The sequence below is a fragment of the Plasmodium fragile genome, assembly GCF_000956335.1.
Source record: "Plasmodium fragile strain nilgiri unplaced genomic scaffold supercont1.29, whole genome shotgun sequence".
In the NCBI taxonomy this organism is placed as follows: Eukaryota; Apicomplexa; class Aconoidasida; order Haemosporida; family Plasmodiidae; genus Plasmodium; species Plasmodium fragile.
The window spans coordinates 239,495-254,464 of record NW_012192609.1 but is presented as its reverse complement, the minus strand read 5'-3'; the positions used below and the strand labels follow the sequence as shown (position 1 = coordinate 254,464).

At 40.8% G+C, this 14,970-nt stretch overlaps 2 protein-coding genes across 2 annotated transcripts; one reads left to right on the top strand and one right to left on the bottom strand.

The window, feature by feature from the left end:
- Positions 1-1,936: 1,936 nt before the first annotated feature.
- Positions 1,937-5,205, top strand: AK88_02847 (uncharacterized protein; the record flags this gene model as incomplete). Its single annotated transcript, XM_012480470.1, has 3 exons — positions 1,937-2,042; positions 4,416-4,759; positions 5,071-5,205. 3 exons carry the CDS (start codon positions 1,937-1,939, stop codon positions 5,203-5,205), a joined length of 585 nt encoding a protein of 194 aa, XP_012335893.1.
- Positions 5,206-7,602: 2,397 nt separating this feature from the next.
- AK88_02846 (uncharacterized protein) lies at positions 7,603-11,480 on the bottom strand (the record flags this gene model as incomplete). Its single annotated transcript, XM_012480469.1, has 2 exons — positions 7,603-8,225; positions 8,354-11,480. 2 exons carry the CDS (start codon positions 11,478-11,480, stop codon positions 7,603-7,605), a joined length of 3,750 nt encoding a protein of 1,249 aa, XP_012335892.1.
- Between the last annotated feature and the right edge of the window lie 3,490 nt (positions 11,481-14,970).

Here is a 14,970-nt window from a genome sequence, read left to right as displayed (position 1 = left end):
TTTTTTTTTTTTTTTTTTTTTTTTTTTTTTTTTTTTTTTTGCAACATGGCTATTTAGGGAACTCCTGAGGGGGGCAAAAAAGGGGCATGCAGGCATATGATACCTTCATACATAACTACATATATATATAACAATACATACATAAATTACATATAATATGTACAATCGCTTGTGCGAGAATGAGGCGCAGGTGCAAGCGTATGCGCGAAAGGAATGCACACGTGTAACGTGCGGTAAATAAAATACGTAATTATATGTTGGGGCAGCAGGTTTACAATAAAGCGGCCATTTTTGCGGCATTACGCGACGTTTTTTCCCCGCGCACGTTCGTAAAATGCCGGTAACTTTATATGAGCATCTCGATGGAAAAGTCCACCCCGTCCCCATCTTTTCGTCCTCGCCGCGGTGCCCGGGCGCAAGTATCGTGCTCATGTTGCATATGTATACATACGCCTGGTGCGCGAACACGCCGCGCATTAAAGTTAAATACGGACTACTGCATATATTATATGCGCACAGGATGCGAAAATATATCAGTAACGTATGCGTACATTATTATGAGTGGTTAAAAAAAAACACGCAAAAACATTCGCTTTCGCTCAGCAAAAATACAAAACATTCGATCGCCTGAATTAACTTAAATAACGAAGCAGAGCAATTACTTTTTCAAAACAAAAAAAAAAAAATTACCCAAGTCAAAAAGCCAAAATTGCCATGCTGAGTATATTTTTTAAAATATTTTCGCATAATTTGGCAACACAAGAAAAAACAAAACAAAAAGAAAAAAAAAAAAACAATCGAAGAATTGTTTATACTCATATATTTAATATATATGTACTCATTCCATTACATTATACATTCACCAAAGAAGCATAATCCCGTGTACAAAAACACGACAGAGAAGTACCCCGCGCGCAAGTAAGATCATTACGTACGTTAGTTTTATGTGGCAAGGAAGTTAACCATTTGTGGAGGAAGAACGAAGAAAATCAGAAGAAGAGAAAAAAAATAAGTAAGCGAAGCAGAGGAACAATTAAAATTACCTGTACCTGCGACATATGACGCAATTCAATCGTGACTTCTTTTATCAATCGCCCCCCGCGCACCATTCAATTTGACATATACACAAATACATGTCCCCTGTTCATGTTCACCATCTTTACAAAGAGGCACCACGCATTAAAATGTTTGACGCGTGAATAAGAGCAGCTATTTTCACAGCCACTCAGTGTCAGTACTGATTCGTTTTAATACTCATGGCACCAACGTATTTTTGCAGTTTTATTTATTCCCCTATTTTCTTTTGTTCAAGTGCGAACCTTATGAAAAGCGTGTTTTCCGTGCAGCCATATTTTAAACACACGCGCAGTGCTGGTTGATGTGCAAGTATACTTAGCACACACTCGAGCACCCGCGAATGTACACAATGACGCATGCAAAATTGCAATACGCCTAAGTAATATACTCCCCATTTAATTTATCATTCAGTTGGTTAAACGCATTTGTCGCATTGCGTACGAGACGAGCACTCCAAGTGGAGCGGAAACAGATCAGCCCCTTCTCTCAGAAGCGAGAAAAGCAAAAATTGCGCAGTTCGCACGAACAAGAAGCAATACAGTAGACCTAAAAACGTGTAAACGAGTTGTACGGAAGGATAACCCAACACGTACATGTGAAGAGAGCACTCAGAAAAACCAGCATATAAACAAACACAAAACATATAAATATGTCCGTGGGGAAACTCCCCAAAAAAAGGAGATACATCATACAAACGCAGCAGCGTCACCGAAGCTGTCTTACATACGACCATAGCTCCCACGCCATTGGCTAAATCAAATTAGCAATTTGCATACTGCGTGCAAGTACAGCTATCCTAGTTACTACACATATATACATATTTAATTGAACAGCTGTGTAATCCCCCAAACCAGAAACCATGGCGAAGATGGAGAGAAGCAAAATTCAAGGAAGAACCAAAGATGCCAAAATTGCAAAAACGAGAAAACCGGGATTCTCCAAGTTCTCCTACCAACCAAGTAGAGGTGCGTAAAGAAAAAAAAAATAATAATAAAGCAACGAAAAGCGACGTGAAATGGATTAAAAGGAAAAAAAACGAAAAAGGGACGAAACAAATATAAATGTTGCGCGAAATGGTGTGGGTCAAACAAGGGAATATGCGAGCACAAAAAATGGGCTCACCGAACGGATTCCCTGAATGAACCCCAAAATTATACCATCCTCGCAATTATAATTTAAAAAAAAAAAAAAAAGCCATTTCGTGAATAAGACCATAATAAAAGTTTGTCATCTGTGTTCACAATTTATGAGGAGACGATTGTGTTGCGGGAAAAAAAATTAATGAACGGGTGAATGAATGAACCAATGAATGAATACATAGTTGAACGACGCGGTTTGAACCACGTGCACATGTACATGCATACATACATATATATATATATATATATATATATATGTATGCGCACAAAAGCACCCACACATGCACAAGCGTACGTATAAAAAAGAAAAGGCGGCATGCGGATGACGATGAATTATAGCGATGCTTAGGGACACTCTGGATGGTGATCGATGGAGGTTGATTGGCCACAGGACCACAGTCAAACGGGTTGAAAACATGCACAGCCCCTATCTGAATTTGTATGAGCATTCAGCCGTATATGGGTCTGTATACGTAAGTATATACACTTGTATCTGGCGGCGTAGTAAATAGGGCGTTCTAACTTGGTGCATGTTGGTTCGCACCACAAAAACAGTAATGCGTGAAACGAGGGAGGCAAGTCGGCTGCATAGGCACACATAGCACAGTGGTGGGTGGTCACCCTTACTGTTGCTATTTAAACTGGTCTTGATGAAGCCGTGGCGAAATGGCAAGGGGTTATGTAAAGAAAAGAGGAGACAGAAGAAGGAGAGGAACATGAAGATGAAGGGGGGTGGGCTGTTGAACGAAGAAAAAAAGGGTGTGCGTGTTTTTTTTTTAAGGAAGAAGAAGAATCATTACAATGATAGACCTATTTATTTGTACCTACCTATGTATACACATGTGAATACTTTATATGGACATTTGTGTTTTGCCCTAAATATGCTTCCCCCGTTTGTGACGTGTCCAGAAGGGAATTTTGTATTCAGTAGACCCAATCCGAGATAACTAAGGAGCGAATTAAAATGGAATAATGTCCACTTTATAGTTTCACATAAGTTGAAGTACAGAAGGGATTACAGAGAAGCGTAGTTACTTACAAGTGCTTATTGTGTGGAGTAGTTCAGCCGGAGACCGGCTTCACCCCCCTTACGACATCTTCTACCTCAGCAAGTGTACAAATCGTGGTGTCGCCTAGTTGTGTGTGTAACAAAGCTTAGTTTACCAGTGGAGGGGGATACATGCTTGCCGGATGACATAGACAGGGTTGAGCCAACCAGTTTGTATCAACATTGTCATCTTCCCTTTTTATCGTGCACTGTAATTATTTGTCGCCAAAATTGGGGATCTTCTTCTGCCAAATTGTGGTGGCATGGCTTACTTTGTATTGACGTGTATGCATTTGCGAAGGGGGAGAAATGGAATGATGACAGAAGGGGGAAATTGCGTTGTGCTGGGTCACCGTATGAGCAAATGGTTTATTTATCAAGGTGAAGTGACAACTCGGGGTTTTATTTCAAAGGGGACGTGCGGTCATGTAGAATGACGGGATAGCTAGTGTAACCCATCGGAGGAATCGCATCATGTTATGTGCAATACAATGTTAACACACATATATATATATATATATACGTACATTCACATATGCATCATTCAATACGTTTGTGACGTAGGGAAAGGTGGGGGTGTTGCGCGCAACGGTCCGTGCGTGACGATGATAATGCCCAACATATTGTTCATGGTAACGCGTTGAATCTGTTGTGATGGCACCCCCCAGTAAAAATAGTAGAACTATGTCGCAAAACAGAGATGTACAATATGAGTACATTTACGTACATGTGTGGGTGCTTTGGGTTTGCAGCGGCCGTGCTAAAGCGGGGAAGAAAAAATATATAAATATATATAAAGCAGACAGAAGGATGGGAACAGAATATAAAATGTTAGCCTCCGCTTCGCACTGCTCCACTGCAGCTACACCTGTTCATATTGCATAAACGTGTACGCGCGAATGTTCCCGCGTAAACACTCGCTCATGTTCACGCACACACGTCGCGCTCCTAAGAAATGGCTTTTTTGTTTTACCCTCATTCTCCACACTTCGCCCTTTGTGTTTTTGTTTTATTTTTTTGTTTTATTTTTGTATCTTTTATTCTTTGCTCGCACCGTGCGTCCAATAGCACCTGCATTGGCCCCCAGAAGATTGATTAATCACTCTCTCCCACACCCGCCTAATTATTCTCAACACAAATTTTATTTACAGGAAAAATATTTAAATTCACTCCACAGAAAAAAAAAGTAGACGTGAGGAAACACATTTTTAAACACTACGGACGAAGTAATTTATCCATGATGAATAGAAAGTACTCGAGAAGAGTAGGAGGAACAAACTCGTATTACGCAAAGGGGAAGAAAAGAATAGGAGGGAAGTTTCAGGATAGGTCTTTTACCAATGGGAAAGGGGGGTTGGTTACAATTACCAAGGTAAACAACTTTAGGAAAAGACGAACAACAAAGTATCGAACAACCACCAAGAGAAGAAATCACTTCTTTAAGAAGACGCAGAATTTGCATGACAAGATAGGGAAACTGACGTCCAAGGATCTGGTAAGTGCAGAGTGGCGGTTAGCGTTAGCGGTTAGCATTCCGTCGTTTGCAACTGAACGTGTTTCCGAGAGGGCAAGTGTACAAATGTTGGCTGATTAGTGTATAAAGCAGAGCCAGTAGTTGGTGGTTTTCTTTTGTTTTTTTTTTTTTCATGCTGCGAGTCGACATACTTCAAATGTTTATGCGAATGCGATTATGGTTACACTTTTTTGTACCCGTGTCGTGAACAAGAAGTATCCGCACGTGTCCTGCAAGCCACCCTTGAATTAAATCTGCCTTAAAATTTTACGCCCTCCACCTCACCACCGCAGGATGACGAATTGGACAATTACATGGGCTCGAGCAATGTGAAGTCGAGACTAGACAACGACTTAGAGTCATATTTTAAAAACAACGAAATGTTGCAAGGGGATGGAAATACAGGATTGAACAAAGTGGCCGAGTAGCTACCAACCATGGAGGAAGGGTGTTGTATGTTTGGGTATGTGTGTTGGGGGGTTGAGTAAATATATTTAATTTCTTCCTCTTCGTCCAGGGAATAGCAGCGATGTCGCAGTAACACAGCCCACTATCCTTTCCTATTCTTTCTCAAATTGTAGAAGAGGAGCACAACCCCATTGTATGAATACCTAAAATATATTTTTTTGCAATAACGGGAGAGTTTGTTTAGCTAACTGTTATCAGCGGATTAATGGTCCTACTTCAATCACTATGAGGAAAACTGCACGCACCAGTTTGGAACGTCCAAAATGCTACAGTGGAGTGGAGTTTTTTCACCCCTTCTTCGGCGTGCACACTTGTTTGAGGATCAAGGAGAGGTATGCGCACGCGTAGGCACACCCAAATGGGAGTATTACGTATGCATGGCCTTTATTGCCTTTTGCCATTTTAAGGAGTCCGCCATACTTACACGCTCCATTTTGCATTGGCACACATGTCTCCATGCCAACCGTTCCTCGAACACACACTGCGAATTATTCTGTGTCTCTTTTTGAGTCCCTCTGTTTTTTTTTTTTTTTTTTCCCATTTTTTAATTAATTTTTGCGTGCTTTTATTTTTAACAAATTGTGCGGCAGAGAAACAAACCTCCGCCTTTATAGTGGCCAACAATTTTAAAGCGCCAGCAACTGCAGTTTAAATGTTGTACACACGTGCTTGCTTCAGCATGCACAGGTCTGAACATCCGTTTCGTTTTCCACTCCACGTTTGAAACGCAGTGCGCAACGTCTACGACGTTATCGCTGAGTATGCAAGGTGGACCCGTATCACTTCTTCCTCCGGGGGGGAAATAACATAAGTGCCTTTGTTTAATTTTTAACCGTGAAAGGATAAGGCGGGAAAAAGTTAAAAAAGGAAGCGGCACTAAGTAAAGCGATTGCGCAAGGTTGTAGAACAGAGCTACCTTGCGAGTGCCTTTTCCACGAGCTCTCATGGATGCCACCAAGCGGATGAACAGCCTACTGCCCTCTACACATTTAATGATTTTATTTAAGCGTACTCCACTTTGCTTTTTACTGTACAAATAGGCATATATTTATGTATGTATATTTGCATACATTTATGTGAGGCTCCATCACGCCGTTGCCCCCTCTTGTGAAAAAGCTGGAACACTACGGCTTCCTAACGCATGGTCTGTACAAAATATACCCTCTTTCTTTACGCCACTTGTTAGGGTGCGCCACGCCATGTTTTTATTTTTTTAACTTATTTTTATTTTTAATGTCCAAAAGGTTGAGACTTAAAAAAGAGCGCTTGTGTAGTTGACCTAGACGTGCGCGACAAGTTTGGAAAAAAATCTTTTATTCAAAAAAAAAAAAAAAAAAAAACAATGGAATAAAGCCATAAGGCCACAATTTGATAGAGCACTGGAACATTTTAACATGGAATGGAAAATAAATTAGCGCCAGCGTGCGTGTATGCAACCCTGTAAGCCTGCGCGTGGGGGGTCGTATCAACACGGACGGGTGCACGTGGTGCGACCAAAAAATGAAAAGCGTAGGAAAATTAAAAAAAGGAGTCTAAAAAATCAAATAAAAACAAAACAAGGTAAAGAGGATGAAACAGAAAAGAGAGGTGGAGTTGCGCAGGAGGGGAGTTTTATTGATACGAAATGATGCACCAACCCAGCAAAGGACAAAAGGATGAAGCTGTTAAAATGTTACATGAATACGAGCACAGGTCAATTAACTCGGTACACTGATGCATGTTTGACCATGTTGCCCTGTGTACGCATATGTCAGTAGGGTATGTGCTTACGAAGGGGGAACAACCTACCCACTTCCCAAATGGATCCTATTTTGTTCTTCTACGCTTGGGCGTTACCAGCGTCAAGTAGGCAGGGGGCTTTAGAGGGAAACACTTTCCTACATACAGCACGTTCTGTTTCCACAGGCACCGCAAAGTTGAAGTGACGATATTGTGCAAATGACGTAACTGCCCTCTCCTGTGTCTGTTTATGTGCACGAGTAAACGATAGGCGGAACTGCCTTATAAGATCGGTTAGTCTCGGAGGCACAGTCTCCTCTACAGCACCCCTTCACTCACATAATATATATACACGCGCACAAAAACGCGACAGAGTCACATTTGAGATGGCAAAATATTCCACTCATTTATTCATACATTTGTCTTGTCCACTTGTAACATCATCTCTCTTTAAAGCGGTGTGGAAATGTAAACTCAGAAACAGAAAAAGGGAAAATTTGCTTCCATTTGTCATCACACATGTAGGGAGGGGATGAGACACAGCCACATGTGTTCCGCACACATTAGTAACATACTAGCACCGCGTGAAGTACATAGAGGTGTGTACCATGACCAAGGACGGCGCAATGCCAATAGTGTTATCTCAAGTGGTAGCCACTAATGTGGTGCCTCTTGGAGAGGTAAGTCCGTATGGTTAGGGGAGACGGGAAGGGGTTCTTGGAAATATGCTCCCGCTTATCCTTTGGCTTCCATTTGTTCTGATATTTCCTCGTCGGAGGGTCCATAATTTTTCGAAAAGAAAACTCCGAGGACTTCATAATGCTGATAGCTTTATGTGGATCGTAATTTGCATAATGCAATAATTTATATGCATACTCAGGTGAAAAAGGGACCCAGTCGTCTATATTTGACTTCCAGCTTTTTGCACACTCTTGAACATATGCAGATAACTCGATTTCATTTTTTACGCATTTGTGGTAGCCTCTATTTTTCATACATTTATCTCGTACCCTTTCTAGCATTAATGGTGAATATACTAACGTGGCTTCTCCTACTCGGCAATGGCAAGGAAGGCCTGAACATGTCAGACAAACTTGATCGTTATTTGTTTCCTCCACCGCTTCGTAGTTTCTGTACATTAGTTCTGAGCGGCACAGAAAGAAGTTCGGCAGCTTGGGCACTTGGTATTTGTTCCCTACGTTGATTTTGCTGCTCTCCTTGGAGCCTTCCTCCGTAACTCGCTTTTTCCGCTTCTTGTGCTCTGATAGGGGGGGGAAATGGGAAAATATGAAAAAATATGTGGAAACAAACAATTTTCTCTTGTTCGCATTTTACTCAGCAAATCATGGATGAGCGGCCAGACCCGCTTCTTCTCTCACATAAACTTACCACCGTCGTTGTCATCGTAGTAATCATCATCATTGTATCGACCCCCGTAGTTGTGGGAGCTGCTCTCGTTATTCATGTAGTCATTGTCGTTGCTGTCTGCATAGTCGTCCTTCGCATTACTGTGCCCATTGAAGTGCGAACCCGGCGAACCCCTTACTTTGTCATGGACTACATGCTCCAGATTGTGCTCATTTCTGTAAAACTCTTTCTTCTCCAGATTTTGTGAGTGGCGCATAGTTGCATTTGTTGAATGACCAAATTTCGATTCGCTATTTTTGTTCATGCCTTTTATGATATTCATATTTGCATGCATCCTATGGAATGCTCTTCCTTTTTTCTTATTTCGATGGACCTTCATTTTAATTCCACCTCTTGCATGTCCAAATGACGGTGCTTCACCTGGTTTTGCACATACTTTTGACTGGAGAGTGGAGTTGTTCAAGCCATTTATCTCATCGTCTGCCTCGTCCAGGTTGTTACCCACCATTCCTTGTGCTGCTCTTTTGTGGTTATTTTCTCCAGTGTCATTGTCATAGTACGTTTCATACTCGTTGTTATTTTGTGCATTGTAACGTTCGCGTCTTTTTGAATTTCGCTCTTCGGGCTTGCAGTTTCCATCTGCCATTGAAGGGGAGTGCCCTCTGAAGTTACTTACACCCGTGAAACCATTTCTCGCCATGTAGGCAGCACGTCCCCTACGGCTGCTGTGATCGTTAATTCTCTCAAACCTGTTAACACCAAACCTATTCGTAGAGTGTTGCTCCTCGTTGTCACCTTCATCCTGCTTAATTCCCCCATTGCACTCATTACGAGACATACCAAAATCATTATTAATATGCTTCGCCTCAGCACTTGCAAAGTCATTATGGGGGGTCATTCCTAAGTGAGCGCTCTCAGATTTAACATTGGTGAAGGAATACCTGTCTGTATCCCCCGAGATCATTCCGTTAATGCCTTCATTTTCTACATACCTGCTGCTGTCGTCCAAATTTTTTCTCCTCCTCTTTCGATGTACTACCACATTATTTGCTCCATCCATTTCAGCGCCGTATTTCTTGGACACCCTGTGAACTCCTTGTCTGTGATCAACATGAAGATTGTTCTTGTGGAGATTTCTTAGCATCCTTCCTCCCTTAACGTTGGTCGTATCGTTGGGGGTATGGTTGTAAGCATTGTTAACATTGGCGTCGTTACTTATATGCCCATTATTACCCATATCGTCATTACCAATGCCGTTATTACATTCGTACGCCATTTTGAATGTATTGTCGTCGTCAAATCGTTTGGGATCCTCCCCATTGGCATTTTCCGAATTGGCTTGGCACAACTTTGATGTGCTTAATTCGTTTATTACTTCCATGCGGTCTTGGATGATGTCTTGATTCATGTGATGGTGGTTCCCATTCACATGTTTGAGCATACTGTGTTGGGTATACTGATCGTAGGAGTGGCTTTCAGGATTAGTTAAGCGTGCTCTATCGACGACTCCTCCTGTTTGCGACATTGTTACTGATTCGGCTCCATCATCTCCTTCGATATTTTTAAATTTCTCTTCATCGTTCTCCACTGATTCTAAGGAACCATCATTTGGCCTGGCGTCCCTGCGCCTTTCTAAAACGTCCATCTGCTCCAGTTCTTTTATCTGTTCCTCTATTTGTTCGTTCTTCTCATCATCAGACATGTTATTTACAATTTCGATGTGATCAAATTCGTTAATTACATTGTTGTATTGTTTTTTCATGTTGGCATTTTCTTCTCCAATTAGGAGTTCACTTTGTTGTCTGCCATCCTCATAAGCATATCCGTAGTTGTAACTGGAGTAGTACTCATTGTTGTTACCTTTGTGGTTGGCATTATTTCCGTTTTTGATTCCACCAATTCTTCCGTTATTACTTCTGATGCTACTACTCCTGACGCCGTTGCCTCGGATACTACTACTTCTAATTCCGCCACCTCTGACTCCACTTCCTCGCATGCCGCTTCCCCTCATGCCACCACCTCTCCCGCTGCTGCCTCGCATGCTCCCAGCCCCCCTAATGTTTCCTCCACTTCTAACTCCACAGGTGTTATTACTTCCGGTATTAACAAGAACGTCGGTGTTGTTATTCATTTTGTTGTATTTTCTCTTTTCCTTTTCAGTTGTAACTTCTGTTTGTATCAGCGCTTGATTTAGGGTGCGCTCTCCTGTTCTGTTCCAAAGGCTGTAATCGATGTTCCGCATGCATGAGCTGTGCCGCAGCCCAATGTTCTCACGTGGGTTGCAGCTTTCACGTTGGCCGCTACTACCACGCAGGTTACTATCTTCAATTACGCTGTTGTTGTCGCGCACGCCACTACTTTCCGATATGGCGCTATTACCACATTGATCGTTACTCCCCGCGCGTGAGTCGCTCCACTGCGTCTCGGGTTCGATTTTTTTTTCCCTTCTTTTATTGTACTTCCTCACGTAAATGGATTCCTCCTGATCGTCCTCCCCTGTCTGCTGTCGTTGCAGTCGTATCTGTCTCTTTTCCTTCCGTTTCTGGTGTTGCTGTTGGAGATCGCGATGATATTGAAGTAGCAACTCCTCCGATACAGCAGATGGTTTTGTCTGGTGTTGTTGCTGCTGTGCCTCTTCCTTCTCGCTATGTGTCTCGTGGTACTCCTGTTTGTTGTTGTAATTTGAATCCTTGGAATCAGCACTGGATCGCCTTTCTCTCTCTTTTTCAATATCCTTCTGTTTCTCCTTCTTTAGCAGTTCATTAATTTCGTGGATGTTGTCGTTTGACAAGCTGTTAATGTCTTTTAATTTTATGTACAAACCAAAGTCAACCGAGTTATTTATATCATATTTAAGATTAAAAAAGTGGCGCTCGATGTCTCTTTGGTTTTTCCCAGTGTCGATGCAATTCCCTGTGGGGGAGATGCCTTTGTTAGTGAGGATGCCGCTATTAGGATTTGTTTCAGTCTCAAGATCCACTCCGTTACAGACTTCCAGACCGTTACGAATATCGTAACCGTTGCCTTCACTTCTATACTTCGGATCGTCCTTTTTGACACCGTTGACGTAATCTCTGTTGGAACTTACTGATCTAGTTATAATGTAGTCATTTATTTGATTACCCCTTGAGGAAATATACAATACCATTATATATATTATAGGGTCGGAATCTCGGCGCGGACAAGGAATAGAGGGGCGCACAAACAAAACAAAAAGGGTGGGATTGATTATATGGACGCGAATGAGTAGAAACAAAATTGAAGTATAAATTTGGGACAAAAAAAAAAAGAAGATTAATGATTGGCCAAATAGACCAAATGTACAAAAAATAGGGGAAAAAATTGATGGGATAATGTGATGAGACCATGTGACTACGAGAAGACGAAAAAGGAGAGGAAGAAAATAACTACATAGCGGAGTATCAAAAAGACTGACAATCCGAATGGGCGAATGTTAAAAAGGTAATGAAATGGCTAATTAAAAATGAGAAAAAAAATTATTCCTTGGTTTTTTTTTTTTTTTTTTCCCTCTTTCTATTAAAAATAAAGGACAGACGCACGGGTGTTCATCTTGAAAAAAATATGGGACACAAAAGGGGTGAAAAAGAAATGGGGTGGAGGAGATGGGGGGACGCAAAAAAAAAAAAAGAGAATGTAAGGGGACGGGAGAAAAGAACGAGGAAGATACGGGAATGAACAGAAAATGGGAAAATAAGGATGAAGAGCAAAAAATGGGAGATAAGAATAAAGAGCAAAACAAAGGGGGAGGGTAAATGAAACAAAATATGCACGAAGGAACATATGAAAATATGCAAGATAAAAAGAAAAAAAAAAAAAATGGCAACTAAATAATTTAAGAAAAGAATTCGAAAGCAGAAAAAAAAAAAAAAACAGATGAGGAAAAATGCATAAATTCCAAGTGAAAAAATTCATAAAAAAAAATGCAATAAAAACACCTGGGTGGATAAATTAAAAAAAAAAACAGGACGATCTCCGCCACGTACTTTTTTTACTGATATTTCAAGCGCCGTGGGCATGGGCTGTCTTCATGAATAAAGGCAGAAACCATTGCACCTAGATTATATATAATTTGCAAGGAGGGCAAAAACGACGAAAAATGGACTTAGGATGGGGAAACAAGTTACTTAGATGGGGAAAAAAAATTGCTCAGTTGGGGCCAGAAAAATGGGCTTAAAATAGGGCAGAAAACTGACGCAGTGTGGACGCAACGCGGGCCTAGCACCGCAGACGCATAATAGACGCAAAGAAAACGTTTAACACTTCTTTTCCTCCCATGGGGATAATTATGATAGGAGTTGGGAACCGAGTCCGCACTCTAAAATTGTATAAATATGCGTATCACGCCGTGGCTTTATAAAAAGGAGGGGGAAAAAAAAATCATAACTAAAAAAATGTACAATTATGAGAAAGAGAAAACGAGAAAATGTTCAAAGGAAAAAAAAAAAAAAAAAAAAAAAAAAAAATTAAGTGGTGAACTAATTGGTTAACTAGCCGGTTAACAAACTTGATAATTGATTTGTTGTGCATAAAAAAAAAGGTGCTTGGAAAAGATTCGCGTAAAAACAGGTGTATACTATTGGTTAGTATCCTTCGCGTTTTAAAACAATTATGGAAAAAATAAAAGAGGCATGTGTATGCAAAATAAATAATATAAATGTGTGAGGGAGAAGGGGCCTTTGTCACATCACGCCATGTGCCTCCTTTCATGCGTCCACCGAGTCCGTAGGTATAAAATATGCCTACCTGGTCTTATGCATGTGCAAACTGGAGCGCCCAATGTTAAATGAGACCCCCCAAAAGGCATGTGCAAAGCAGAGCGATGCCTGACAAAATAAAACACCAGTGGTGGATGTGAGAATCAAGTGAGCTATGCAATGAAAAAGCTAAAGCTGTGATGAAATATCACTGCCTATCGCGCATAAATAAATATGACAATGTATTTACATATGATTCCCATGTCGCAATTATACTTTACAAGTGTAAGAGGCACATATGGATAATTCAGAAAAAAATGCGCGAACACGTTTTTGCTTCGTGTTCTCTGGAGAGCTAAGTTGGAAATAATTATGTTCACACGTTCACGTATGCACCGCCCCCCCAAAAAAAAAATATATATAAATATACAAATGTAACTTTTGTACATATGGAAGAGTCAAGTCTTTCTCTCTTTTAATACGTTCGTTTCTGTTTTTCTTTATGTTTTTTAAATGATAAGGACAAAAGCATGTGAACACTATAACCCTGCATACGTGATGCACATCAACAACATTATCATGTACGTTTAAAAGAGGCGTAATGTAAGAAACTGTTTTCTCTGTGGAGTTAAAACAATTAGTCTCCTATATGAGTGATTTAAAAAAAAAAAAAATAAATAATTTATTCGAAAGGCACTAGAACGGGAAAACAAATAAAAATAGAAATAAGAAAAGTGCAAAATTTATCAAAGTGGAAGGGTGTCATATTGTATCTATAAAAAGATGAACTTATAATTCTGGTCCGCTTCTACTCATATGTGAAAGGCTGTATATGCGAGCGAAGTGTGTGCTTACAAGGACTTGCCGTTTCTTTTTTTCTTTTTTTTTTTTTTTTTTTTTACACCCGAGATGTGAGGATATACACCTGCTCTCCGGCTGCTCCCGCTGCCGTTGCTTCTGTGGCCGTGGCAAGAGAAAAAGCACCTCCAGCCATAGCCGTGGGGAAGAGGCCACGTATGTACGGCCACCCTAACAACCTCAGCGCGCGAAGGCAAAAGTTAAATTGAGGACGCGCAACTGCTGGAGGGAGACCCCGGCCGATTAAAATGGTATAAAAAGAATATATAAAATGAAGCATAAACAATTATGAAATAGTGGACTCACTTCTCAACCACGTCGACTTAAAAAAAAAAAAAAACTACATTATATGCACGCTGCTTCGCGTGCACAATTGCAATATGGAGGAAGATGTGAATGATCCACACCCCAGCAACGGGCACAAATGTGCAAGCTTAGTTGTATCTGCTGTTTTACGTGACAACTCACGAGGATGTTTACAAAGCGCGGCCTTTTCCATCTGAGAGTACCGGAGTAGCTACACCTATAACGGTTAGACTAAATACCACATATGCAATTATGTGTGTGCTTAAGCGCATATAACGTAAGCGTTGACTGGTGCAGCGAAACTTTCCATAGAACCAAATACGAATTAATGAGTTATGTAAATTAAGTTAACGAGTTGGTAACCCTGGACTCTTCACTGATGCAGAGAAATGATGGACGGGCAATGTAACAGTGTTATTAAATCTGTTAAAAAAAAAAAAAAAAAAAGAGGAATTCATGGAAAACACTTTTTTTGCTGCTTTGGCACATTGCTGGGGGAAGCACACCACCCCGGTAGTGTTACCCAACTGTGAGTACAATCGCTCTCCTTGCAACAGTTTCGGCCCTTTTTATGTTCATCACAAGTGGATGAGAAAAAACGACCTTATAATATCTACGGTAGCCTCTATCTCTGGTTGTTTATGTTTAGTCCTTCCTCAGAGCGCTACCTGGCGATGCCCCAACCTTGAGCCCCTCAGATGTTGTCCTATACCATTTTGCAGATGTATGTTTTTTTTTTTTTTTTTTTTTTTTTTTTTT